Below are 27,685 nucleotides of genomic sequence, written 5' to 3' on the forward strand. Positions count from 1 at the left end.
ACTTGTCTGACTGTGTTAACTGGAACACCTTTTCCTTGGATTTACCCCACTCCCAGCTCCCGTTTTTGATTTTTGGATTTCTCCCCTACAGCGTCTCTCTACTCAGAACTGAGTGGTGTTGTCACCTCGTGCTGCATCCAGTGTTGTCTGACATAGGAAGTTCACAATCATCTGATTTTAACTGTAGCTTGAATTCAGAGCTACCAGCTGGGTTTTCTTTTAGCGGGGCTGCTGCCACCATATGCCCCCCCAGTAGATCCACCCCTGAAAACCAAGAAAATAAGCCACGAGGTGCGTCGCACCATACTGCTGACAAATGTATTATGTTTCACTAATTTGATTGTAAAAGTGAAGGTAGTCCCACAAAGACAAAAAAAGACAACCCATGAAGTAATGAAATTTGTCAAATACAGCCAAACTTACCCAAAGAAAAACCAAAGAGGAAAAACAGAAAAAATGAGGCAGTTGTTGCATCGGCCATAGTTGGTTTTGATCCACGTCTCATGTGTTCTTGGTTTCGCTCATGCATCTGGCAGATGTTGACAAGGCTTGTCCGCCCCCCCAAGAAAAGAACACGAGAAGCGTAGATCATTCATGCTTGCGGGTATAAACTTGACTTGCCATACCCGGCCACATTCCAGCAGCAAAATAACCAATGCATCCTGTCTTTTATACACTTTTTACCTGACGGCTCACTTTTAAAAGTCCAAACGATAAGATTTGTTGTTTGATGTTTGAGTTATCATAGTCACTTATTTGTTTGAGCTCTTTTTACAAACACAACTCAGCAAGGAAACAACTGTTAAAGACCACACATTTATAAAATACGTTTTTTAAACAGCACATTTGAACATAAACACTTTTTTGTGTAACAGCATCCTGTAGCATAGTTACATCCCTGCTGTTTGTAACAAACCAAAGTGTGTAAAATTCAGGTAAAAATTCAGGAGGTTAAGGTTTAATTTTAGCAGGGCAAACAGCTTCTTCAGTACAAATAAATGCACTCGGGTCGCTGAGAGACCCATCCAAGATGGCGGCCGAGCTGAACCAGCTCCAATAGGCAACGCCAGTCCATGGGCGTCTATATATACTTTATATGGTTTCTCCTTCCATTTGAGCTGTAAGTTTCTTGTTTTGTATGCAGCACTGTTGCAATCTATTAACATCTTAATGAATTGAACAACAGAGTCTCCCTCCTACAGCTCTGAGATGAAAATGACTTCATTCTGTCTATTTCCACACTTTACCTGAGCAGAACTTCTCTGATGTTTCATGTCCAACAACTTTTAAATGCTGCAGTAGGAGGACTATGGGTTTATGAGGTCTTCACTGGAAAGTGTCTAATTTCTTGACAAGAACGCTTCTTTTTCATAACACTTTGAGTAAGACAATATTAATACATTTTATTTAAACAGAACACTGTACAGAACAAGCAGAAAAATAGAGATAAAACAATAAAAGTTACAACGAACCATCAATCATGGAGAGTATGCACTTTTGGACAGATGGGTTTTGAGTTTAGACCTGATTTGGTACAGTTGTCGGTATTACGGGCGTCTGGAGGGAGAAAGTTCCAGCTTTTTGGGATAAGAGCTAATGTCTTGTTCTTTGGAAGTTTTTAAATCAGGAATGGAAGCACATGCTTGTGTGTAAAGCCCAGCAGGTAGGAAAGCTGTACAGTCCCGTCTCTCCTGAGCTCATTCACCCGTTTGAGTTTCACTGAAACGTCTACAGCAACAGTTTCTATGAAGTGAATTTTTGTTTCGTTGTGCGACCAGATCCAGCTTTGTGCACACTGACTGTTTGTGTACTTGAACAAGTTATGGAAATGTTGAAACAGCATGGTGGATGCTCCTATTGCTCTTCACGCCACTAGTTAGCATGCAGTTAAATGTGGCTCATCCCCGTGTTCATAAACCAAATTTCAGTGAGTAAAATCAAAGCAGCTTTTACAGGTAAGTGTTAGAGCTGCTCCTTTATTTCAGACCTAATTGCCCCACAAATGGTTCACCAGTTTTGGCAAAACGTCCCAATGAGAATACTGACATGTTCAGCAGCAAGGTTAAAATCCAGACCTGGGACATAAAGGAGGACAACAAAGACCTGGGAAAACTTTCTTGGCAATCAGAGAGGTCCAAAAGACCGCCATCATCAGTGGTGTTCTCAGCTCACAGTTAGGTTTGTTGCAGTTTTCTCATTCAGTCTTCCCCCGATTGAATCCCAAGTTTATGTTGAATCCTTGTCGAAGTGTATTCAGGTTGAAGCGAGTGCTCAGAAAGACACAAAAATGCAAGTTTGTTTAAAAGACATTTTATTTGGCCTTCTTGAACACACATCAGGACATTTAGACAAACTAATATTCTAAAAAAAAAAGGGAATTTAAAAAACAAATTATACAATCAATAAGGCACCTTGTGAGTCCGTTCATTTAGAGTCCTTAAACAAGTTTTTGAGATGTAGCAGTGTGCATTATGCCTATTAGTTAACATTCAAGTATTTAGATGTTTGGGAGGGACTCACAAAACATTGATTTATGTATGTAAAACAGAATATAAAGCTTAAAGTTTCCTCGCTACATTCAAACTTGACTATATCTTTAGGCCTGGTTTTGAAAGTGCATTTAGTTTCTTTGTACAAAAAGTTCTCCTTGTCCCTCCAAAACCCAGAAGAACATAAATATATTAGAATCTCTGGCTCAGCCTGACTTAAAGAGCATTTTTCATTTAGGTTTCTGAACACTAAAACTGTTTTGTTACGAAAATAAATATAGTGCAACGTTTTGAGGCTTCCTTAGTTTAGTTGAAATACAGTACTGAAATAGTACAATCTATATTGTGCTTTCCATAATAACCTTCCTTTTGTTGATTTGATCTTTGTACCCTTTTTCCTTATGTGCAGATTTGAGCATTTACTGTCCGTTATATCAATCCCTCCAATTTTCAGAGAAGTTAATATTAATAATAATAATAATAATATTTATTGTCATTGTAACATGCATTCCAATGAAGTTTGTTCTCTGTATTTAACCCATCCCCTTAGGGCACAGTGGGCTTCTACTGTATGGCACCTGGGTAGTAATCTGGGGTTATGGGTCTTGCTCAGGAATGTTATGTGAAGATTAAAACTTTTGATACTTAAAAGTGCTGCTTTCACTGACTCAACTACGCCTGGGGGAATGGCTATATATGGAATGGATAGAGAACTAATACACACACACATATACATAGATATACAAACACATACATACATACATACCTACATACATATATATAAACAAACATTCAAACATTCTAATTCACCCGCATTTTCTTTCTAGACTGCTTTTTTTTTTAAGGCCGTGGCAGTTCATTTGTTTACATTATTGTAGAGAAAGCTGGCTAACACAATCTTAATACACCTTCAGCTTTTGACAAGAACACCGTCAAACATGGTTAGATCCCTCTTCACGCACATATTAGAAATGTGCGTGTATATTTAACTGTTGTTTAAGCTTTACAGCTTTGGTTATGTGAATTCCTGAGTGTTTAAGACTTGGCTTGACAGGAAAATTGAACATAAAACGCTCATAAGCTTCAACATAAAACATAACTTTTCCCTTTATCAACATTTAGTTTTCGTCTTCTGAAAATCTGCTTCTTTTATTCTCTGAGAAACAAATAATTTCTCTATCAAAAATGGTTAAATTGTGTAGTTTGGAATGTATAGTATGAAAATAATCTAGCTGCTTATATCTTTATAAAGCACTGTAAAAGTGATTCTCCAAAGCCTAAAATTTGTATTGTATAATAAAAGAATGCATAAATGTGTCAAATGTCTTATGAAAGTCGAGGAAAAATCGTCAATGTCAATAATTAAATCCAACACTAATCTAATGCTGAAGCTAATAGAAAGTTTGGGCATAAAAGCTACTTTGGTTTTCACTTATCTCTAAAAAAAAATCTTCTTTTGCAGCTTAGCATAGATTTAATCACCTGTTTTAAGAGTGACATTAGACCCTGTTTCATGATTGTCACTTTTTCTTCTTTACTAAATAATCCTTGAATATTATCATTTAATTAGTTCCCAGTAACAAAATAAAAATTCTACTGCAAGGCCAACAGTTCATTAAGGTACAGCTTCTGGGATTTCTGAACACAGTCACATGAATTTAAAGCTTCCTGTGACCAGAGGTGGAAACTTAGTGCATTTAAATGAAGGACATTGTTTGATTAAAGCTTGATCAATATAGATGCATGCTGTAAAAATGATCATGAGCAAATGGAAGGCCAGACCAATTACTCTTAAAGATGACATCCAGAGAAAAGTAAATGAAAATAAAGAAAACAACTAAGCAAAACAAACAAACACTGCATGCACAATGAGTCGCTCTGACAGAGAAACTCCCCTTAGGACCAGCGGCTGCTACAGCCTACCAACAACTACAGCGACAATTGCAGCGAAGACAGCCACGCCTATCAGTCCACCGTGTCGTTGGCAGCTTCCATCTGCAGATCAGAGACATGTGGGTCAGGTGTTAGACTCATGATATAATAATAATAAAAAATAACCACAAGATTTCCTCTTCAATCTTGCAGCCACACAGAAGACACACCTGCTGCTTTCCACAAAATCTCATGAACATGTTCAGTAAACACAAGCAGCTGATCTGAGGATCTTTCCACTCCCAAACCAACCTCACTAACTTACCAGGAGGAACAACGTCCAGCTTGACGACGCTGATTGGCTCAGTACTTAAAACGGCTCTCCTCCGTTTGTTTGCTTTTTCCGGGAAAACTCTGCATTCATACGTTCCTCCATCATCATTCGTCACATTACGCAGGACCAAAGACACGTTTCCATCTTTTACTGGTTTGACAGCCAGATCCACTCGGTTCCTAAAAGATTTCAGCTGGTAGTCTGGATCGAGCTGGTCGTCTCTGTACAGAAGAACGTATTCTGATGTCCAATTAGCTCTGCTCCACTCGACCACGTCGACATGGCTGTTGTCAGGAACCTGGCATGGCAGAGTGATGGATTGTCCAGGTTCAGCTTTGAGGGTTGTTTGAGTCGCTGGAAGGGAAACAACAGAGAGTAGAGAGGTCAAAGTGGAGCTCCTCACTTTCACAGGAGCTAAACAGAGGCTCCTGGCTTTAACAAACCTCATGTAGAGAAACCAAAGACTAAAAGAATAAAACTGATGAAAAGTGTGAGGCATGCATTTGTGTTGGGCCCCTTTTCTCTAATACAAATAAAAAATAAATCCAGAACCAATAACTGCCTTTAGGACTCTTCTGGTTAGCAAATGAGGTCCACTTGTTTTTAATTTGGTGTTAGTACAAATCCAGCTTGTCTGTAAAGACCTCAGAGGTTGTATTGAGAGAACATTAGCGATCAAGCAGCGTCATGAAGACCAAGCATCACAGCAGATAGCAAGATGGCGGCCAGTGACTTTAGTTTTTCGGCAAAATCAGCAATCCAGTGTATAATAGAGATCAGTGGAAAAACTGAAGTCACTGGCCGCCATCTTGCTACTCCCTACCCTCTTAGGATTTGCATCAATTTCTTCCAGAAAAGTCTTCAATATTCTCTATACGATGTAGTTTAGTATTCTTTAATGATTTAAGTATAGAAATAGGTGTTTTCAGTACGGTAATAACATTAATGTTTGGCGACCCGGAAGTTGTTCTGTTCGGGTGTGCGCAAATGAGCAGATGGAACCACAGACATGAATACGTAGACGCCGCGTTCTCGGTTGAGAGGCGTGCCGACAGAGCGGCCATCTTAGGTCAGACCAAGCTGCAGTCAGACAGAATACAAGTCAATTCAGGAAAATGTACATTATGTGGGCGACGTGGCACAGAGGTTAGGGAGTTTGTCTTGCAATTGGCGGGTTGCCGGGTCGATTCCCTGACTGTCTTTGTCGTTGTGTCCTTGGGCAAGACACTTCACCTGCATTGCCTGCTGGCGGTGGTCAGAGAGCCCGGTGGCACCGGTGCATGGCAGCCTCACCTGTCAGTCTGCCCCAGGGCAGCTGTAGCGACTAGCATAGCTCACTGTCAGGGTGTGAATGTAAGTGTGAATGGGTGAATGACTGAACTGTAGTGTGAAGTGCTTTGGGGGTTGTCAAGACTAGTTAAAGCGCTATACAAGTACAAACCATTTAACATTTATGTTTTCAGACACTCTGAATCGGGTGAATTCTCACCCGTTTTCCAGATAAATCAACTGACTGAAAACGTCACCCCTTTAGGGGCTACATGGGACCAATTGATTTAATTAAATGATTGTCTAACTTAATAAATAATTTAGATTTTGTATTGAAAGTAAGCAAACTTCCAGAGCTATGTCCCAGGAAGCCCGACTTTTACTCCGCTTATGGGTGCGCAAATAAAAGGACACTACAAACCAGATCCTGGGGAATTACCTTCCATAAGTAAGATTTTATGATAGATCATCCTCATGCTTTACAGTTACAGTTTTAACTGCATAAACACAATATGTGCTAATGGGTAGCAGGGATGGAAGTAGAGAAAAGTACATTAAACAGCAAAAACAAACAAAATGGTCCTAAATTACTGGATAGACATGTTTTGTTTGTGTGTGTGTGTGTGTGTGTGTGTGTGTGTGTGTGTGTGGGGGGGGGGGGGGGGGGGGTCTTAAAATATTATACAGTTTTTGCTATGATTTTGTAATGTATTTGATTCTAAGATGCGTTATTAGGTTTTTAGTTGACTTTTTTTCCCCCAGATTGCGGTTTGTATTATATCATTTTGAAATGCTGTTATGGACACCTCTGCTCTCACTTGTCTGTATATAGTTTTGCTCCTATGTAGATCAGTGCTGTTGTCTGTAGATCGGTGTATTTATAGCCTATATATACACAGTATATATATATATATATATATATATATATATATATATATATATATATATATATATTGTTGTTATGGAACGTGCAACAGCGACTCGAGGTACGCTGATCGGCCGCTTTTGAAGGATGTTAAAGCCGCAAGCGGCGTCGATCGGCCCTCGCAGCCAAGCGCCGCAGCGGTGCCAGCCGACGGGCGGGGTTTGCGCAGCCAAGCGCGCCCGCCGGCCGGCACCGCTGCGTTGCAGGCCGGCGGGCACTATCCATTCACAAAAATAGAAAACATCCTTCGGGGCCCCCGAAGGATGCCCCGGTAAGCCCCTGCTAAAATCCGGCCCAGAGTCTAGCCTTACAGGGCGAGTTTGTGCTAATGCAAGTGAGCTAATGAAACAAAACGGATGCTGAGAGCAAGCTAAAAGAAAGCGAATAGATATGAAACAATGGCGTAATTCCCCTGGACCCCACATTGATAAAGAATTACCTATATATTTTTCGCTAAATGGATTTTAGAATTTAAGGTAGCCCGAAAAGACAATAAAAGCCAAAACCCACGAAGTAATAAACATCGTCAAATACAGTGAAACCTACCTGAACCAAGCTTGAAGATGAGGCAAAACAGAAAAAAAGTAGCTGCTGCTTCCATGCCTGTGGTCAGATCCTAGAGTGAGAACAATCTGGAATGAATTTGTGCACGTCCGGTGTTGGAAACAGCTACCGATTAAAGTAAATTTTAAAACCTTGAGTTATTTTAATTTTTGGTTTTAACTGAGAAATTTATCGGACGTCACGTAACAGTGTTCAGCCCAGCCTCCCTTCGCTGCAATGGCGCTCCCGACACAGGGGAAACAGATTTCCACGGGGGAACAGTACGACCGCGCCCAAAGCCAGCACTACGCGCAGGTGAAGGAGCAACCTGATACTTTGCATTTACAAATACACCTGTTATCTAACTGCTTTCAACCTCAGTATATTAAACTTGACCCCCCTCTCCCAGATCCAACCACATTTGTATTAAAACGCCATTAGCGGTGTTAAATCAACTTCTGCTTTTTGTCTGACAACAGCAAATATTCCAAAAACATGCTAAAAGACAGATAAATGTCTGACAGAATCTTGGCTCTGTCTCATGGGTTAACTGCGCTAAAATAAACACAATTCACCAACACAAACTACATGTAAAAAGTCCAAAACTGTTTATTTTCTTAGCATTCATTTCAACGTCTTATTTATACTAAAATCATCAGCATTTCTTCTCCTTTACATAATGCAGTCTGTTCAATACACAAGTATCAATAAGCAGGATTAAAAGATCAGAATGGCTTTCGTTACGCCTGTGTTAAAGATTTCCCATATCCTATTATATTAAAATATTTTATATATAGAGTCAGTATTTAAACAGAGGTTTAATAATAAAAAGTGAGTTCCCATACAAGGCAATTATAGAATTTAATCAGACTGGGAGGCTCATAAATTAAACAGTCAGAAAATAAAGAAAATCAACAGAACAGCAAAGTCATCAGAGGTGTTCTGAAAGTCCAGAGAGAAAAGATGACGGACGAGTTGGCGAAGGACAGATCTGACCAAACAGGCCTTTTCCGCTGCCGACTCTACACATTCCAGGCAGCGGGGGGGGGACAGCCAGGTCCATCCGCCTTCAGCATCAGAGTCTATGCATTTATTCAACACAATTATAATGACTTAAAAAAAAGATAAACACTCTACTTCAGGTACATTTAGGCGGTTAAAGCTCGTGTGTCTGAGCGCCGACCTTCCTCATGAGCCCATTGTAAGCAGACATACTCACATACATACATGAGTTTGATTCGTGTTAGTAAAGACAAATGTACTCTGAACAAAGAAACACTAAAGACGCCCGCCCTGCCTGTGCTGTATCTGAACGATACCTCGGTGTGGCAGCATTGTTCTATGAGGAAAAAAAAAAAAAAAAAACACTGATTCATTCAATAAATGACATTATGATCATCTTCTTCTTTCTTTTGCTTTCCTCCAACATACTGATACAGCTGGTCAGAAAAGTGCCAGATTGTGTCAGAGTCTAGTCCGCGACGTCCGTCCGTCCGTCCTCGAAGCGCCGCGTCCGCTCCGGTTCTTCTAGCAGATGATGGTCAAACTGGAGGCTTTGTAGAGCGCGCCTCGTTCTGCTTTAAACACACACGCCCTGACGCAAATACACACACACACACACTCATACACACGGTGAATGTCCCAACACAGACGCTCGCTGCTGATTATTTGGAGATTTGCTGTTGGAGGTGGAGAAGGAACTCGTAGTACGACAGGGCCGACTCTGTTCGGTCTTCGATCATGTTCTGCATAAAGTGGGGTTTCAGCTGGCTCTCGTCCCTGAGAAACATGAAATACACAGGAGAATGGGTCAGAACTGAGTCACTCAAGTAGTTTTTATTCAACAAAAACACACCCAAAGTGCAGTTTTCTCTCATGAGCATGACTAGGAACGACCGACTTCTCTGGTCTTGTGTGAAGGGCTTCTTTTTTTCAGGATGGACCAATACCAAAACATGTAGCTTCTACCATCTTAGGCTACGTTCACACTGCAGGTCTTAATGCTCAATTCTGATTTTTTTTTTTGTGAAATCGGGATTTTTTTGCGTGTCCGTTCACATTTCCAAATATATGCGACTTGTATGTGATTTCCTGTGTGAACTGCATTCATACACCTAAGTGTCCCGCATGCGCAGTAGAGGACGCGATGACGTCATACGTAGCAAAGCGTGCTCATTGTTTGCGGAAGTAAACATGGATCGTAATGCTGCAGAGTATCTTCCCTTCTTTACGTTATTCTCCAACCGGAGCAAGCACATTACCAACGCAATCTTTTTAAGAGGAGGAGAGGAAGAAAGCCAAATTTTAGCGACGTGAGCGGCTTTACTGAAACGGACTTCATTCATAATTTTCGAATGACAAAGGCAACCTTTATGTGCGTCTGAACGGATCTCTTTAGCGATCTCACGTAAAGACACACCTCTTCGGCCAAAGCGGTGAGTAAACGTGTTTGCCGTGGGGCTGAATGGACTTGCAACCGGTGCTTGTTACCGCACAATAGTCAACCTCTTTGGCATAGCCAGGTCTACCTTTAGTGACGTTTGTCGAGTATCAGTGACGTACAGGTCGGATAAATGCGACCCGGCCGTACAGACACAGGTCGCATTTGAAAAGATCAGATATGTATCGGATTCAGGACCACATATCCAAGTGGCCTGGGTCGCATTTGAAAAAATCCGATCTGTGTTGTTCAGACTGTCATAAAAAGATCAGATACAGGTCGCATATGGGCAAAAAAATCGGAATTGGGTCACTTCAGGCTGCAGTGTGAACGTAGCCTTAGAAGTTTTAAAGAGTCCTTTGGTAAATAAAGTTCTTGTGGAGATCAAGTTTCTGGGATAATTCTGGTTGGAAATGCGTTCTTTTCTTTCTGGAATCGGTGACCCTCATTTAAATTTGACTGGAAGCCTGGCCTTGAGGCAAACTTTGACCATAATCCACACGTTTTTCATTGGGTTGAGAGTAGGACGTCTATAGAGGCTTAAAGTTAGCCCTCTGCATCCTCTCCTAAACCGCTTCTGATCCAGATTTAGGATCACTGACTTACTGGAGCCCTCAACAGTGTCTAAGATCTGATAAACAGCGGTTTATCTGAGGTGTGGTTAAGTAGGTTCTCCTTCCTTATTCTGTACACTTGGTGAAATGCAGCAGCACCACAGACCCTCAGCATGACGCTGCCACCACCGTGCCTGAGAGTTTCTACAGTATTCTCAGCTTTAAAAGCCTCAGACTCTTAAACCTAAAAGTCTGACATTTTTCTTTGCCATTGTGGCGCTGAACAGCTCAATCTTTGTCTTGTCTGATTATAAATCTTTTCTCATGGCTTTTTGATGTAGGAAGCTGAAGATTCAGTTGATTTGGACATTTCTGTTTTCATTACAGGCTGGTAAAAGCATGCAGTTTCTAAAAAAATGCATACATTAGATGTTATAACTGAATATAAATACATTTGTCAGCCTGTACATCTAATTTTGACCTGGTGTGTAGCCAGGAAGATTTAGAGTACAAAAGAAGTTCTAACATATGATGGGTTTAAACTTCTGACTGGAACCGGTTGAGGTTTTCCCTCCAAGACGGGCTGCTATAAAGTGTTTAGTATAAAAAAAGAAAAAAATAAGAGAGAAGCCCTTTAAATAAAGTACCATAAATACCATATATAAGTTAAAAAAAAAAAAAAAGAAGTAGTGCTTTGACTCCTGGGCAATTTTAAACTTTAGACTTCCTTGCCCACCTGATTATGTGGAGGGAGGGGAAGAACGGCCTCTGATCCCTGAGCCAGCTAATGAAAGCTCTGGTTCTCTGCGACTCTGCAGTGTCCAGTTCTGGGAGGAGATGCTGTAAAGAGACGAGCAACAATCAAGCTTTTAAGACTAAAAAAAAAGTCACAGCAACAATTTACATCGGTTTACTGTTTGTTTGGAGTTTAGTGTTTCTGTTCTGCTGCCATGGGGATGTGGCAGAGACTACAAGGACCTGCTGCAGGGTTCCTACACGTTCACAACGTAAAGCTTCACATTTCCCCCTCAGCTTTACATTTATTTTAGCCGTTTTTATGCATAAACAAAATTATCCTGTGAATTTCAGCTGAACCTTTCTTAAATAAACACGACACAAGAAATTTGTAAGAAATTTTAAGAAAAAAAGGAAAAAGAAAGACACTGATGTAATGAAGCAAGGGAAGGATGTGTGCATGGAATGGTGAATGGACAAGGAAAGAGAAGACAAGGATGAAAGGAAATGAAGCAGGACAAGGAAAGAAAGGAGGATACGAGGAAGGACATGAAGAATAAGAAGACAGACAGGACACAGGGGAGGAGCGATTAAATGACACCAGCTGTTTCCAGACAATTCTGAATCAAATTTTGAGCAAACTTTTAAAATATCGCAAAAAAGAAAAAGGAAAATGCGCATCAGACGTGTTTCCATTTACTGGTTTTTAGCAAATTAACCAGGCGACGCACAGCATAACGTCGACATACGTTGGCTGTATTAAACAGGAAGTAGACGTTGCTAACTAGTTTGGACCACAGATCAGTAATGGAGCGAGGCTTTAACGAATGTGTCGAGTTTTTTTCTTTTACGGTGGAGACGTAGAAATGCTCGAGTTTCTTCCTCGGTCCACACGTACCTGTTGTTGCTTCCTGATCTGTTTCTGAGCGTTATGAGAATATCAGAGAAGACGCCGGCAGCACAAACAGCTGATCAGTCATGTGAGGTAATCGTTCGCTACGTAAGAACTAAAAAAAAAAAATTGTGTTTCCATCTCCTCTTTGACACATTTACTGTTTTTTTTTTTTAAAAACTAAAAAAACGATTCAAGCAAGCATAACATTTTCTTTTGCGAAAACCCCTTCTAATGCACTACTTTCAAATGTGCATTGAAAAAGGTTGATAGAAAGGTGACTAGTGAAGGACAGAAGAAGGTGAAAAGCAGATAAGAATCCCAGAAAAACAGAGAAAGGAAGGATGAAGAAAGGGACGTACACAAGGCATCAAGGAAGGAAGTAAAAACAATAAGCAAACAAGAGACAAGGAAGAAAGAAAGGATAAAACCTTTAGACAAAAGAGATAAGGAATCAAGTCTTTGTCCTTACTTATCCAGTTCTTGAAAAGAATGAAATCAGATTCTAGACTTTTCCATATTGTGTAGGAACCCCGCTGCTACCTTCATCTTATAAATGTACATGAACATAATTGACTTTCACGTTATTCCCTGTTGGAAACTGGGCTGGCGACGGGTTTCCTACCAGTTTCTCAGGCACAGCAGCGTAGTTTGGAACCCCCAGGACTTGCGAGAGGAAGTTGGGGTGGCAGTTGCGTCCGATCCAAAGGTACATCACCTTTATTGAAACGGAATAAAAAAAATAAAAAAAAAACAGCCAACGTTTTAATCCAAAGATGGACTCATCCAGGTTTCCTACAGCGTAAGGCAAGTTAAATTGAAGACTTTTTAAGACTTTTTAATGCCACTTGAAATAAAAAGTTAAGACCAACTTCGCGATAAACAAGATAAACCTGGATGCGACAACTTTACCCAAATGTTTATTTTAACATAAACCATTACTTTCTGGCTCAGTAGACATGTTAAAGATTTTGAAAAACATTCCATATAGGAAGAAAGCTAAAAAACACACAAATTACAGATATATTTTTAACAACTACTGAACTGAATTCACAAACTTTGTTTTGTTCCCTACTAAAATAAACTATAAATCAGTGCCAACTCAGCTATGGTCCGGCCGCAACAGTTTTTATTGGCTCCGCTATCGGGACGGAACCAATAATGGTTACAATGAGCCGTTCGGTAAATTTAAAAAAAATATATAATTGTATCAATTATTTGACTGTTTGGTAAGGATTACAAAAATAAAATCCTATTTATGACCTGGTAACAATTTTAAGACCTAAGAAAGACTGATTTAAGACATTTTAATGCCAATTAATGCCATAGTTTTATATTACAGAATTCAATGCCTTTTAAGACTTTTTAAGGATCTGCAGGAACCCTGTCATCTTTAAACAGGAAGTATGGTTTTCATGCCAGATCTGGTAATCTGACTGTAACCGACGGCTGCGTCCAGCCGATTTCTACACGTACGATTCCAGCATCCATGAGGAACGCTCCCTCCCTGCTGAGCTTCTCCACCGACAGCTGCAGGACCCGGGGCTGCGGGATGGTCCGGTCGTTGATGTTTAGCGCTCCCTGCGAAAGTCGGGGGGGAAATCAAATCAAAATGAAGAAACGCAGCCAAAGGAAGAACTTCTCTCCTCCGTGAGGCGTCCTCATCCCTAACCTCATCGGTCAGATCGTCGATTCGATACAGAGCCGGGTGGATCATCAGCATTGAGAAGACCAGCGGCTGGTACTTCAGCTGGTACATGGCAAAGACCCGGTCATCCAGCCTGGTACTGGTTCCTGTCCTGAAGGCTTTCTGCAGGGATCACACCACAGTACGACGTATTTAGCTGACGTAAAGATGCAAACTGTGAAGCTGGGCTCTGAACGGCGGGAGAGAAGGAGTTTCAGGCTGTACCTGTTTGAGCAGCGCCAGGATGTAGAGCGGGAAGAGTCTGAGGCAGGCGGGAGCCAACAGGCCGGGCTGCTGGATGGTCAGCACAGCCTGTCGGTACGAAGTCAGCGAGTCGATGGCGGCGTTGGTCATGGCATCTCTGGCGTCGCTCAGACTGGCCGTCACCGAACGGTCCACAGCTGGGAAAGGTGATCCAGATGTCAGGAGAGGAGCTTAGTAGCGCTTAGTAGCCTCACAAACACAACTCCCAAACTGTTTTTACAAAACTTAGAGGTTTACACTTGATGGGGGCGAGGTCATGTACCTACGTATGTTTGTAACATGGGGCGGGGGGCGCAGGCTTTTTCAGCTTGTTTTTTGACATTTTATCTGAGCAGAACTTCTCTTGTTTCATGTCCAACAACCACTATAAACAAATGCTGCAATATGAGGGTCCATCTTTGGTCCCCTCTTATTAAATATCTGCCTGCTCCCTCTAACTCAGATCATAAAAAACACAAGTCACCATAACTATGTAGAGGACACACAGCTCTACATCACCATGTCACCAGGTGACTATGGACCAGTTCAAGCATTGAGTAAATGCACAGATGTGCTAAAATTTTCTTCAACTGAATAGAAACAAAACTGAAGTTTTCAGACCAATAGAGGAGAGATCAAAATTTAGCACATAGCTTCAGCTAGAAACCACTAATCAGGCCCGAATTCTGGGAGTAGTGATGGACTCAAACCTGAACCTCCAAAAAGCATCTAAAGAGAATTACAAGGTCGGCTTTCTATCCCCTGAAAAACATTTCCAGGATGTGCTATAACAAATAAACTTGCCTTGCCTAGGAGGGATCCATGAGGTCTTCACAGGTAAATGTGACCTTTCTCAGCAAGAAAGCTTATTTTCTGAATCACCTGGAGTAAAAGAGCTAATTTTTTTGTTTTTGGGAAGCCTTCAGCTTGTTACTGCCCTGCTACAATAATTTATATAGGAAACGCTGAAAGTGAGCGGAACTGGCACCACCAGAGTTGAACTGCGGTACTGCAGCTCGACAGATGTGGACGTTTCTGTTTCTCCAACCTAAACACGCCCATTTAAATCCTGTCCAATCACAGTACAGTAGTCGGACACCCCTTGAGGAAAAACGTTCTGCCCCGTCGTGTCGAGAACAAGCAGGGAGACCCTCAAAGACGGGGCTGGGAGATAAAAACGATGTCACTGGCTGCGGAAGACAGAAAAAAATGTCTCGTTTCCCGTGGAGTATGTAGTGTCCTTAAATCAGGGACTACAAGCTTGTGTGTAATGGCAGCAGGTAGGAAAGCTCATTTACCCATTTAAGTTTCATTGAAACGATGTCTGCAAGTTACAGTTTCTATAAAGTGAGTTTCTGCTAAGTTGTGATCCCCTTTTGTACACGATGACTTTGTGTGATTGAATAAATGAGGGAAATGTTGAAAAAGTACGGTGGTGGCTCCCGTTGCTCACCATGCAGGCTGCAGCTTTTATTTAATTACAGTATGACAGACGCATTTGGTTTATCTTTATTTGATGTCATCTGTGTACCGCTAATGTATGCAACAACACTTTACTGCTGGTTACTGGGGGCTTATTCCCAGCTGTGTTTTTAAGAGTTTTGCTCCATTTCAGACAAAAACAAAAAGAAATGATCAAACCTTGATCCTGTGAAAGTATCTTGGCTGATTGTTACCTTTGGTATAAGGCACAACAACATCATTACTAGGGCTGAACGATTTTGTAAAATAATATAATTGCGATTTTTTTTTTTTATATTGTGATTTAATACGATTTTTTTTCCAGTTTAATTTATGTGTTTCAAAATATATACAAACAACAAATCATTTTGTTTCCTCGCTGTGCAGATGAGGTGCTAAAAGACCCGCAGCATCTAAACTCGGAGCAATAATGATTGCGTTCTGCCTACAATATATTTCAACCAAAATTGCAATTTTGACTTTTCTCCGCATTAACCATAAGCAACAAAAACGGCCTCTAAATAAAGACGTTTGTAAACAGTTCAATTTTAAATATGAACTTTTAATGTTTCTATTGATCAGAATATTATTCAACAGCTTTTAATTTAATTGGACATCAATCCTTGTTGAACATAAAGTGCAAAGTCCAACCAACAAGCAAGTCTATGTATTAAACTGATTGACCAGCTTTGTATGATTATACAAACTCTATAACAAGTAATAAAATTAGATTATCTCACTGCTGCAACTCTCTTCCCTTCCATGTGGAGGCAAACCCACTTCAAACATTTTACTAACACCTAATGGACGTGTCTAATTCCATAATTGTTACATAGCCAAAAATTGCAGACCTCTGCGATTTGGAAATTGCATTATTTTAAATCACGATTATATTGAAAATGTGATTAATTGTTCAGCCCTAATCATTACAACAGCTTTTTGTCCTAGGGAGAGGCGCTGAACATCAGCTGGACTATAAATAATAGGAATCTTGTATTTGACAGACATTACTATTGTCTAGTAAGCCTTAAAAGTATTTACACTCCTTTGGGCTGAACATTTTGTGACCTGAAATACAACCACAAATGAAGTAAGCTACAAATAGAAGTCTATAAAGTGGGGTGTTAGTTTGTATTCGGCCCCCTGAAGTCACCATACTGGGGTCTTTCACTACTATGGTGACTCAGGGGGCTTTCTAGGGCAGGGATGAGGTGAAACTGAAGCCTCCAACAGATCTGTCCTGTATTCAGGTCCATCCATTCCCCCATCAACCCTAAGCAGCTTCCCTGTCCCTGCTGAAGGGATATTATTCCTTCTGCATAACAATTGTGCATTACATTGCATTGATGGATTACCTAGAATCACATAACAGTGCAGGTTTCCCTTAAGTACGCACCCATGCAAGCCAGCAGTCCAGTGATGGCCTGAACGTCAGCTCCAGCAAACACGTCCGACAGAGAATTGACGACAGGGAGGCACATGGTGTGCACCCGAATCCTCCTTTCTCCTGTGATTGGACACTTTATTAGTACAGCAGGAATAAAAAAAAAAAAAGTTTTAAAATAGTAGTCCTGCCAGGTGAGCTCTACCTTTGCTAGAGGTGTAAAGCAGTGCAGCCTGGAAGGAGACGACCTGCATGTCGTCCAGGTTTTCCTCGATGGACATCTGGACTGCGAAGCCGGCGTCCGGGTTGACGTTGGGGAGGGACAGCAGATCCGTGGAGCGCACAAAGAAGTTCCCGTGGAACGTGTGGATGGACAAACCTGCAGCGAGACAAAGCAGCACAACTCAATTAAAAACAGAACGCACATTGCTTAAACTAGTTTATAGAAATGTAAAAAAATTTCCCCATGAAAATCAGTGCAGAGAGATTTTTCCTACCTTTGGTGCAACGTATTCTCATGACGGCCTCAAAGCCGATTTTTCGCGTTAAATATCTCTTCAGATCCCTCTGGAAGCGCTCCACCTGATCTGGGTTGTGCTGATGGTGGTATGAGGGGTAGTAATAAACGGTCCCTGCCGAGTACCTGGATATGCATCCTGAGAAAGAGAAAACACACAAGAGGGAAACGGTTAAAAAACAACTAAAAACAGAGGAGCAGGAAGCTTTGACTAATAATAATCTGGCCAGAGTTCATGATGATCTTTAAAGAAACTTATTTCTGACAATGTTAAATCCACCTATTGCATATCAGACTGACCAACCAAACGCGGGACTCACCAAGTGAAGCCAGGTCACAGTACTGAGAGCTGAGCAGGAACAGGTCTACTGCCACCTGCTGGCCAGAACAGTCCAGGGCCAGCTTCTTGTAGAAGTCTGTTGCTGGGGACAAGTGCTGCACGTCCTGCAAGAAAAATGCAAAACAGGCAACGCAATCAGCACCAAACAACTCAACACATTTAAAAGACGCGGTTGAAGAGCAACAAATCACAGATCGGTGATTCCTACCAAGCAGAGTTCCTATAAAATTCCCAGTTAAGCACAAAAGTCAAAATTTACCAACTCATGTAATTCACAGGGAACCAACTACATAATTTTTTTCTCCATAGATTTGTGCCGTTTTAGGTACCAGATCGGCTAAGGGGGCCTGCGCTTCCCGATGACGTCATAATATGGCAACTCCACTCAAACAAACTACATTACGCCCACGGTCTCCATTTGTTACAAATCAATTTTATTTAGTTAATTTACGGTTATTTTCTAGTAACTTAATCGAGGCATGAAAACTTTTATAATTTTGGAATGCTTCTGTGGTAGTCTGACAATTTAAATCGGTAATTTTGCAGGATCAAAGTTACATCTTAAGAGAAATTTCCTTCCTCAAATAAAAAAAAAATAATAATAATAATTGTGAAGGGAAACTAAACCATAAGCTCTTTTCATTTTTAATAAAAGTCTGCAGCCATTTTAACTTTATCACGGCATTCATCACTCTAAAATCAATAACGTTTATTCCTCCTTTTTCTACTGATATCACTATGTCGTTCTTTCTGATCACATGTCTTTTTATTATTCCATTTTGTATGACAATATTCTTCCAAAAACTTAGCCAACTGTCAAATATTTGTTGATGTTTTTGTAAAATGGCTTGAATATTTGTTCTGTCATTTTCAGTGTGGTCCTTGTTAATCATTATACCTAAATATTTTACCTCATTTTTATCAATTAAAGTGGGTTGATTATTTTGAATTGCTAAGATTTCATATTTTTCTATGTTCATCTTTAAGCCTGAAGCTTTTGGGAAAAAAGAAACCGCTAAATTAACTAAATAAAATTGATTTGTTACAAATGCAGACCGTGGGCTCAATGTAGTTTGTTTGACATCGGGAGGCGCAGGGACCATGGAGAATTTCTTCGTAAAATTGTCCGTTTACAAACCGCAATCCCGCTCTCGAATAAAACTTACACCCGCTATAATCACTTTAGTAAGTTGTCCAGACCAATCACAATGTTTTGCGTAATCGTGCAAACGTTAAACCGATCATGTATAGTGACGTCATCAGAAGGCGCAGGGCCCCGAGTCGATCTGGTACCTACACCGTAACCACAGGAGTATCACAATTTAAGGTTTCCTGGAGCTAATGGGGTTGTTAATGCAGTTATTTTACGTGTTCAGAGTAACTGGAAGGATGGACTGGTATTATACCATCTGTAAGTGAATTTAATAACAAAAGCCTTATAACTTGTTTCGCTTGGTTAAAAACATTTTTGTCTTCCTTTCTGCAGACAGTCCAGATGGAAACGAGTGTTTTGGTCTTTTTAGGATCTACAGAACGACAGCCTCTTAGGTCAAAGACCCAACATGTGAGTTCCTACCTTGACAGACGCTCGCTGGTTGGGGTCCTCTCTGGACTGCAGTGCTCCCACGCCCAGGTTGGGCAGCTGGGTCTGAAACACTGACATCCGCCCTCCGGTGGGCGACAACAACTTGAAGGCTGCTTGCAGAGCTGAACCCAGAGCAGACTGGGTCTCCATCGTCTTCTCAAAGAGATTCGGCAGGCTCTTCAGCAGATCCTGCACAAGCTGCAGAACAAAACACCAAAGACGGAGACTTTAAGCCCTCCTTCACTGCACAAGTCAGAGATCCAGGTCTCTGACAGACAGGTTATGTATGCAGGGGTGATCAGATTTAGTAGAATTAAGGTTTCAGCGACTTAAAAACATGTTAAAAAAGCAATGCCTACCTCCTTGGATTCATTGAGGTTTACTAGAAGGCTGTCTGGTGTTGGTAGAAAGATATCTGTGGAGGAATGTTATAATTTAAAAACAAAAACAGCGACAATGTGTGCATTTAGAAAACATTTAGAAACATCACCCAGCCAAACAAAAGTGGGAAAAGGAGTCTGGTACAGAAAAATCAGATGAATCCTGGGTGGAGACATGTGAGACACAAGCAACTACTGCAAACTCAAGATCATTAAGAGAGTTTTTTTTTTTTTTTTTTAATCACTCCTAAAATAACAGCTCTGCAAAGAGGCTGTCAGAGTCTGGGGCTTTGTTGGAGGCAAAGTGGTACCGATACGGCCAATCATGGCTTTTGGGATTGTCCAAAAATTCATCCATATTGGAGGGAAGTAACTAATGAAATATGTAAGATGATGGGAGTGAAATTGGACTATTCTTTTATTACTTTGTATCTGGGTAAAATACCAGAATCTGTCCCTCACAAACACAGATACCTGCTAAAGATCCTTTTGGCATGTAGTAGAAAGGCTATAACCCGAAGATGGCTCCAAACCGACCCCCCCCCCCCTCCCAACTTTACACCAGTGAAGGGGGATTACGAAATAAACCTATTGTATGGAGAGACTGACTTTTATTTTAAGACTGGAATTGGAGAAATGTGTTGAACGTTGGGAAAAATGGATTATATATGTAATGTGTCTGGAATAGTAAGACACTACGCCTTGATGTATGGAAATGAACGAGCTGCGACACCATAATGTTACACCCAGGACTTTTTAATGTTTCTTTTTTCTTTTTCTTCTTCTTCCTTCCTGTTCAAAATTCAAAATCCAAACTAAAAATGTCGCTGAGCCAGAGTCAGCCGTCAGCTCCGTCTCACCTTCAATGTCGGAAACAATGAGCATCTGTGGCTGTGAAAGTCCCTCCTGGAGGTTGTAGAAGTGGATGGTGCTGTCGAAGGTGATAAAGCCGACCTTTGTCCGCGAGTCTCCGGGAAGCCTGAGGCACACAAACGCAGCTACACTTGTAGGCTTTGCATTTCAGACCCGCCTCGTGTTGGGCATTCACGACCATTATTTACTCAAACATCAAAGCTTTTAATTACTCTTAGTAAATAAAACAGATGAAACCATGTACTTCTAATGCCACGTGGATAAATTAGAAGAAACCTAAAGCGTAACTCATCTCTTTGATCTGTACGTACGCATTGATGTTGTCCAGCAGTGACTGACAGAAGACACTCAGGTAACCTGTCTCCACTGCGTTGTGAGACACGTCCAGGACGAACAGATAAACTGCAGGCTGCGGAGGCCTCAGCTGGAAAAACGGCGGCCAAACAAGAGTTAGTACAAAATAAATCAGCAGAATACATACTAGAAATATCTATTTGTCTTAAACCAGCATTTTGTTGTGATTAACAGCTTTAATTTGTTTATTATTTTGATCCCCATCAGCTGATCTTCATGGGGTCCTCTCTACAAACCATAAAACAATTGCACTACATTTAAAAATTTTATTGAATGTAAAAATGGAAAAAATTTTCATTCAATAAAATGTAAAATTGTAGTTCCCTTCCATTTCAGCATCATTTACTTATACTGTGTTTTTCAGTTGGCCGCTGTCGGACAAAACCTTTTATCTGCAATCTATATTTTAGAAAATAGAATAAAAAAAAATATTCTACTAAAATGGTAAGTTAATGTTTGACAATTCAACGAAACCACAGAAAGCTGTGAAGGTTGATCAGTAGAGTTGATTTTTGCAACAAAAAAAATGAATGAAAATTCAGCACATTTATTAGGGTTGTTAAATCTATTATTATTTATCTTTACTTAGTTACATTATTGTATTTTCTATTTATTAGAGGCCTTTTGTATGCATTTATTTTCAACATTTAGTTTTTCTGTCAAGTTTTAATTTCTACCTTTAGTATTTTAACACATTTCTTCAGTCTTTTAAACCAACTGCATTTTTATACTTTTTTTCATGCTCCACCTGGGTGAACCATGTCTTGCTTGGTTTGTTGTGTTTTTAGCTGTATTCTATTTCATGTTAAGCACCACGTATTGCCCTTGTTGTGCATCAAAAGTGCTCTATGAATGCAGACTGACTTATTAAGAACATGCAGTTTGTTGTTCATACTTTAAATGTAATAAAAAAAAGGAAACCCAAACCCACCATATACTCTGAAGGAGCGATGAACTCAATAGTGGCGTTCTGGACTTCTGGCCTTTTGTGCGGCTCGCCGTACGATCTGCTCACTGGATTGTACATAAACTCTTCTGGGACTAAATAAAAGACAAACAAACACATAAAAAGGTTTCAGATCATTTTTCTACCTGAGGAAAAAAAAGGTAATGAACAAAACAGGATATTTGAATTTTTGAAAAACATATTTTACATAAAAAAGAAAGAAATAGATAAATAGATGAAGCTAAGAGAAAGTTGAAACATCAAAGATAAATGCCATCCATTATTGATCAAATTGTATAAAAACATTCAGAAACCAGTCTTTCCGCTGAGCTACAACGTGTCTAAACAGCAAAGTGCCTCCAGGGTTTCTACAGACAGAAGCTCTTTGAGATCTCCTCACTCGTGACTTCCCGCAGCCTCACCGTCATTTACTCGATAACACAAGTTGCACTTCCATCTCCTCTGGTCCAGAAAAGACACAAACGGGTTGATGTAGGTTCTGCAGGACCGACACCTGACGATGGTGCTAGACGTCACCACAGGAAGTTGCTGCATTAACAAAAACAGGGAAAAAAAAAATCAACACTAGAGGAACTTTTGGATAAGCTGTGAAACGTCACCGTTGGTGAAGTCAGTGGATGCAGGAACCAATGAGGTTTATTCAGTCACGTTAAGCGCCCTTATGTTCATTTATCAAAAGCTTTTTAGGCCAATTTAACCAGAAGCATGTTTAATTATTAAAAAGTGTCAGAAAATAAGTCTTACAAAAAGCGTTTATATATCCTTAATAGGGCTGTGCATAGAAATCAATACATAGATTAATATTGATGTTTTTAAAAACGATTTAAAAACGATATTCTGGCTTTCAATATCGATATACCTCCCAACCCCTAGGGGGCGTTATTACAGCGCACCATTACTGTTCACAGCGAGGAAATGAAAGTAAGATGAATTTGTGGAACAGCTGACAGGATTTTAGAAGCGCCTTCGTCCCTAAAAATCAGACGTTTGGGCACATTTTTGGTTTCTGTGATATATGTATTAAATGCATTGAACCAAATGCACTTTATTTTCCTGTTAATATATCAGTGTTCAACAAATTGAACATAAATATAATATTTGACTGGTTTTGTTGATTGAATGACTGAGAATTAATTTGAAAGTAATAAATATCGATATTGGAGGCAAATCAAATCAAGCTGAGCTATTTTGAGAATTGTATTGTATCGTGAGTTATGTATCGAGAATCGTATAGAATCAGCTCATCCTAGATGATACCCAGCACTAATCCTTAATAACTCTATTAATAACAAATCAAACCGATATTTGAACACCAGCTTTACCTCACACTCATCATGGTTCACTCAGGAGGATAATCATAAAAAAAGGCACTTTTTTAGAACCGTTTTACATGATGCTGATTGTTTTTTCGTTTGCAGAGTGCTGATGCTAAATTAATTCTTCAGGATCAAATTCAAATCAAATCATTTGAACGCAGATCACAGCCTTGATTCTTCTCCTCCAGCTAGCTTCCCAGAGTGAATATGTTGAGTGCATAGCCGCTGTTTGCATCACATGCTGCCAGATTTAGGGTCAGAAGGTATATTTTATTTGCCTAAATTGAGCAGAAACATCCGAATGCCACTGGCTTTTAATATTCTGGCACATCAGAGCCTGGGTTATAGTCTGCAGACATTGGGACATCCTACAGACTGTTTCACCCTTTGTCGTATTAACACTGGGACATCAGGACAGAGACCAGATATGGACGTCATCAATGCATTTTATCCCGCTCCTTCCACATGAACCCAAAAAACACATTTTCCTAGTCTAAGGGCCACTAGTCTAAGGTGTGGGTGGGGTTTTAAGGGTAAACCCAACCCCAAAAAAAAAAAAAATACTTTCACTTAAGTGGGTCAATTTGATCGGCGGCATAAGATAGTTAAATACAGAGAGAAAACTCTTTAATAATTTAAAGGTGGTTATAGATGCTAAAAACAAATCAGAAATAGGCTATGGTAGTTTTGCCATAGGGAAAAAGTCTACGCACGTGTTTTTTTTTTCCTTCCCCCAGCTCTACCACAATCCTCTTCGCCTTAAAATATTCACACCGTCTTTGATTTGACTTCACTGAAGCAGCATTGTTACATCATGACGTCTTGAAACACGTTGCATCATGTGCAAGCGCTTAAATTAAAGATCTAAAACGCCTTGAGAAAGACCCCCGACATGCAGCGTGGATTTTGGGGCGCTGGATTTCAGCGGCAGGTTGCGTGGGGACAGAAAGAGCGGCTCGTTGCAGTGAAAATCAGTCAGGATTTCTGTGGCTTGGTTCACAAAAGTAACTTCATGCAGCAACCACCTAATTAGAATTACAAAATTTGTTCGGCAGTGAAAAGATTGTTAAACGTCAACAAGTTGAAATTTGTGCACAAAACCTGTTTGAACAAATATGCAAAGTGACACCCTGCCTTGTTACTTCTGCTTCTGCAGACATTTCATCCAATACAAGCATTGCCAGAAAACACGAACCCCCCCCCACAAGTAGAAACTTAAACCAGCGTCATCTTCACCATCTTTAAGAAGAAACATCTTAAATAAAAAAATAAAAAAAAAGACCGGACTTGGATTGGGTTTGAGCATTAAATCTAAACTGGAAGTTACCGAGAGGTCTTTAAAGGGGTGGAGCAGCAGGCCCAGGGGCAACTTGGCCTTATTGAGCAAAGACTGAGTCTGAGGGATGCTGGTCAGCGTACAACGGAAGACCCTGCAGGGACGAAAGTAATGGTCAGCAATAAATGTATAAACGGCATGTAAAAAACAATCAATTAGTTGCTTTTCATTTACTTTTACCAACAAAAAAAAAAAAAGAATCCAATTTCATGTGGTAAAAAGTATTGTTCAAACCCTTCACAGCTTACTCTGGGTTGCAGTTGAGCTTCTGCAGGTCCTGGGTGAGGCAGGGTGTCGGGGCAGGAACTGGGTTTGCTGGCAGCAGGTTCCTCTCCTGCAGCAGGTTGACCACTCTCAGAGCCTCGGGCGTGCTGGACTGGAGGCTCATGGCTGCCAGAGATGAGCTCAGCTGGGCCGGACCGGGACCACCGGGCGGCTGAGAGAAGGGAAAAGCAATAAAACTGAAAACGGCTGAATTTTTAAACGAAATCTCAACAAAACAGCGCGACGAATTCTGATTATGTGTGAAGACGGGAATGAGAAGCGACGTTCTGGTACGTTTCTCTCACCTGTTGGTACGGCTGGGGTCCTTGAGTGTAAGGCTGCGTGGCAGCTTGACCTGCTGGGTGAAAGGAGGAGGGCGCAGGAGGGGCTGAGGTGTTCTGGTACCCTGGGGGGAGGGAGGGGTAGTGGCCCAAGTGCCGACCAGGTGGGCCGGGCTGAGTCGGAGCAGCTGTGATGAAAACAGCAAAAATGTTCATAAGAAATTAATCGTTCTGATTAGAAACAGAAAGATAATGAATAGTATCAGTAGACAGAGCCAGGTTCTGCTAGAGGTTGGTCCCTTTTAAAGTGCTGAGGAGTACAGGGGATTGCTGCGAAGGTGTTATACTGATGCAATAAACTGTCTGCCGTCATCTCACGCTCATCCAGGAGGGGGGATTGCTGCAAAAATCATCGACTCGGTGCAATTGACGGGGATTCGTTAGAAAATAGTTAAACCCAACGTGGCTGCAAAGCGTTCTAACTTGGATCAAACTGGAATTTAATAACTTTCTACCTGTCTAACCGACTGTAAAGTTTCATTTTATATTTAAGGTGGATCGGTTTGTTTCAAGATGTCCTCAAAGAGTTTCCGTTGTGAATCTGTGCTTCATAAATTGAAGGACTTGAGTTCAAACTGAACTGATAGGACTGTATTAGTTCCTGCTGTCGGCACATAATACGGTTTTAAAATAATTTATAGCTTGAAAACAGCAAAAACTGAACCGATTGGAACATGGAGTAGTAGTAGCGTCTGCTGCTGTGCACTGATGGTCAGCTGGCTTTAGGAAGACGACTGTACTCTGGCTCTGTTACATAGGAGACAAACGTAATTCTTAAAGGAGTCATCTGACTTTTCCATGTTAAAACATGTGTTGGGCCTCAGTTAAAACCTTCCAGAAGAGCAGGAGTGAGAAAGCGACTTGGTGTTTTTGTGTGGGCTCTTTGTACGCACCAGAAAAACCCACAACAGTGTAGAGATTTTGGTGCTCCTCCTAAATTTACTTCACTTGTGGAAGGACGCCAACGTAAGCCCCACTCGCCTCTCGTTAGTGCGTCGCCGCAATAAACGAGTTGTGTTACAAGTAAAGATTTCCCAACGTCGCGCTCATGTCAGCCGCTCTGTTGTTGGTTGCCAAAATAAACATGCACACGTTTTTAGTCCGCCTGCATCTGTGGACCAAACTACCAGGGAGCAGTAGATTAAGTTCATCTTTGATAAACATGTTCCAGTGACTCTTCTGCAACTCTTCATGTAAGCGCTTCACATGTTGGACCCGAGTGTTTCGTTAACTTGGGACAATACCAGGCGACGAGCCGACGATGGCATCAAGCCTGCGTTTGGAGAAAGTGGCGGTTCCACCAATCAGGGACTCATCTGCAGTTTGTAAGTGTTGTTCCTTGTGTAACTTTTTACTTTTGTGTAAGAGACCGGGAAACGATGGGAAACGAACCACAGCAAGCTGCTACTGTTGTTAACGCGGCATCCCCGTGTAAGATACACATTTCTAGTGTCTGTTGTTTAAGACCTCCTCGTTTCATTGCTTTGCTATGTGGATGTTTGTAAACTGCTCCACGCGTTTGTGAGTGCCTGAGCAAAGGACCGCTATCACATAAAGTGCTAACCAGTAAGATCTCCACAGGAACATATGAACGCGTAAACACACATACACACGGCAAGTTCTCGCACGTAGCCTCGCGAGACAGAAAATAGCGTGAAAAAGGGTCAATGAGATCTATTTAAAACATTTTCTCACGCTAAAAAAGACTAAACAGGAATTTGAAGACATTTTCAGAAGGACTGTATGTAAAATACCAGGTTATGACTCCTTAAAAATAGTTCCAGTTGGGACTAAATTCATTGTTTGGGAACTAAAGGACCGCCATCCACCATCTTTATTGTTTTAAAACTTAAAGAAGTCACAATAAATGTGGTAATTATGTGAAGGAGCTGACCCGACCCCTCCCCCAATATTCTGGGTTTTATACGATTTCAAGTCTATGTGTTGTTCAATATGTCTCCATACTTGTTCAATATTTGCTTTATTTGTCATTTTGAATTATTTTCAATGGTAGTTTTTTTATATTTAGGTTCTGTTTTAGGCCCGGCGAGTTTTTGACTGCTATATGCAACATGCTGCGTAAATAAAATTGACTTGAAGCTTGGCCCTCAAGCAGCCTAACCAGGTAGCATTAGTTGTGTAGTTCTTGTATTTTGTTGTTGTAAAGAACAAATAGCCAAAAGGGATGACATTCGGCCAAATAATTAGATTTAGTTATTGTTTTGCAGGATTTTTGCTAAAGTACATCCAAATCAAAAGAAATGTTATCAATGATAATATAATAACTGTAATAGTCGATGTTTTATTGTCAGTAATAAGAAAAATAGTTGCTTTGAATTGAAGGGCAGTTTAATCGTGTTGCGGACATATTTACATTTTTATGTAAATATAGTAAAATATTTATAGTATTCAAACTTATTTTACCATAAGATACCGATACTGAGCCATACCTAGTCAGAAAGCATAATTAAAAAAAATAAAATAAAAACAAGGGAGGGGTTCTGGACATTTTAAAAACCATTCATAAAATAAAAATCTTGTTGAGCAGGTTTTATAGAAGCCATACAAACAACTCGTTAAAACT

General features: G+C 40.6%; 2 protein-coding genes across 3 annotated transcripts in view; both read right to left on the bottom strand.

Annotated features, from left to right (window-relative positions):
* Positions 1 to 1,101: 1,101 nt before the first annotated feature.
* LOC105939368 (ICOS ligand-like) lies at positions 1,102 to 7,669 on the bottom strand. Its single transcript, XM_036142849.1, has 4 exons — positions 7,641 to 7,669; positions 7,436 to 7,505; positions 4,687 to 5,049; positions 1,102 to 4,484 (listed from the first exon to the last, which is right to left on the bottom strand). Exons 2-4 carry the CDS (start codon positions 7,488 to 7,490, stop codon positions 4,402 to 4,404), a joined length of 501 nt encoding a protein of 166 aa, XP_035998742.1. The 5' UTR covers positions 7,491 to 7,505; positions 7,641 to 7,669; the 3' UTR covers positions 1,102 to 4,401.
* Positions 7,670 to 8,017: 348 nt separating this feature from the next.
* sec24a (SEC24 homolog A, COPII coat complex component) overlaps positions 8,018 to 27,685 on the bottom strand; it is a 28,094-nt gene continuing 8,426 nt past the window's right edge. For both annotated transcript variants that reach the window (XM_012881485.3, XM_012881482.3), the window contains 19 exons: positions 25,066 to 25,229; positions 24,745 to 24,932; positions 24,488 to 24,590; positions 22,246 to 22,372; positions 21,809 to 21,918; positions 20,835 to 20,947; positions 20,511 to 20,629; positions 19,630 to 19,685; positions 19,262 to 19,468; positions 17,666 to 17,789; positions 17,326 to 17,484; positions 17,034 to 17,207; positions 16,841 to 16,951; positions 13,966 to 14,141; positions 13,726 to 13,863; positions 13,530 to 13,634; positions 12,679 to 12,771; positions 11,163 to 11,266; positions 8,018 to 9,211 (listed from right to left, as the gene is read on the bottom strand). In XM_012881485.3, coding sequence (XP_012736939.2) covers positions 9,097 to 9,211; positions 11,163 to 11,266; positions 12,679 to 12,771; positions 13,530 to 13,634; positions 13,726 to 13,863; positions 13,966 to 14,141; positions 16,841 to 16,951; positions 17,034 to 17,207; positions 17,326 to 17,484; positions 17,666 to 17,789; positions 19,262 to 19,468; positions 19,630 to 19,685; positions 20,511 to 20,629; positions 20,835 to 20,947; positions 21,809 to 21,918; positions 22,246 to 22,372; positions 24,488 to 24,590; positions 24,745 to 24,932; positions 25,066 to 25,229 — 2,486 coding nt within the window. In that variant the 3' untranslated portion in view covers positions 8,018 to 9,096. The remainder of the gene's footprint in view (positions 9,212 to 11,162; positions 11,267 to 12,678; positions 12,772 to 13,529; positions 13,635 to 13,725; positions 13,864 to 13,965; positions 14,142 to 16,840; positions 16,952 to 17,033; positions 17,208 to 17,325; positions 17,485 to 17,665; positions 17,790 to 19,261; positions 19,469 to 19,629; positions 19,686 to 20,510; positions 20,630 to 20,834; positions 20,948 to 21,808; positions 21,919 to 22,245; positions 22,373 to 24,487; positions 24,591 to 24,744; positions 24,933 to 25,065; positions 25,230 to 27,685) is intronic.

The sequence above is a fragment of the Fundulus heteroclitus genome, chromosome 11 (genome assembly GCF_011125445.2).
Source record: "Fundulus heteroclitus isolate FHET01 chromosome 11, MU-UCD_Fhet_4.1, whole genome shotgun sequence".
NCBI classification, from domain to species: Eukaryota; Metazoa; Chordata; class Actinopteri; order Cyprinodontiformes; family Fundulidae; genus Fundulus; species Fundulus heteroclitus.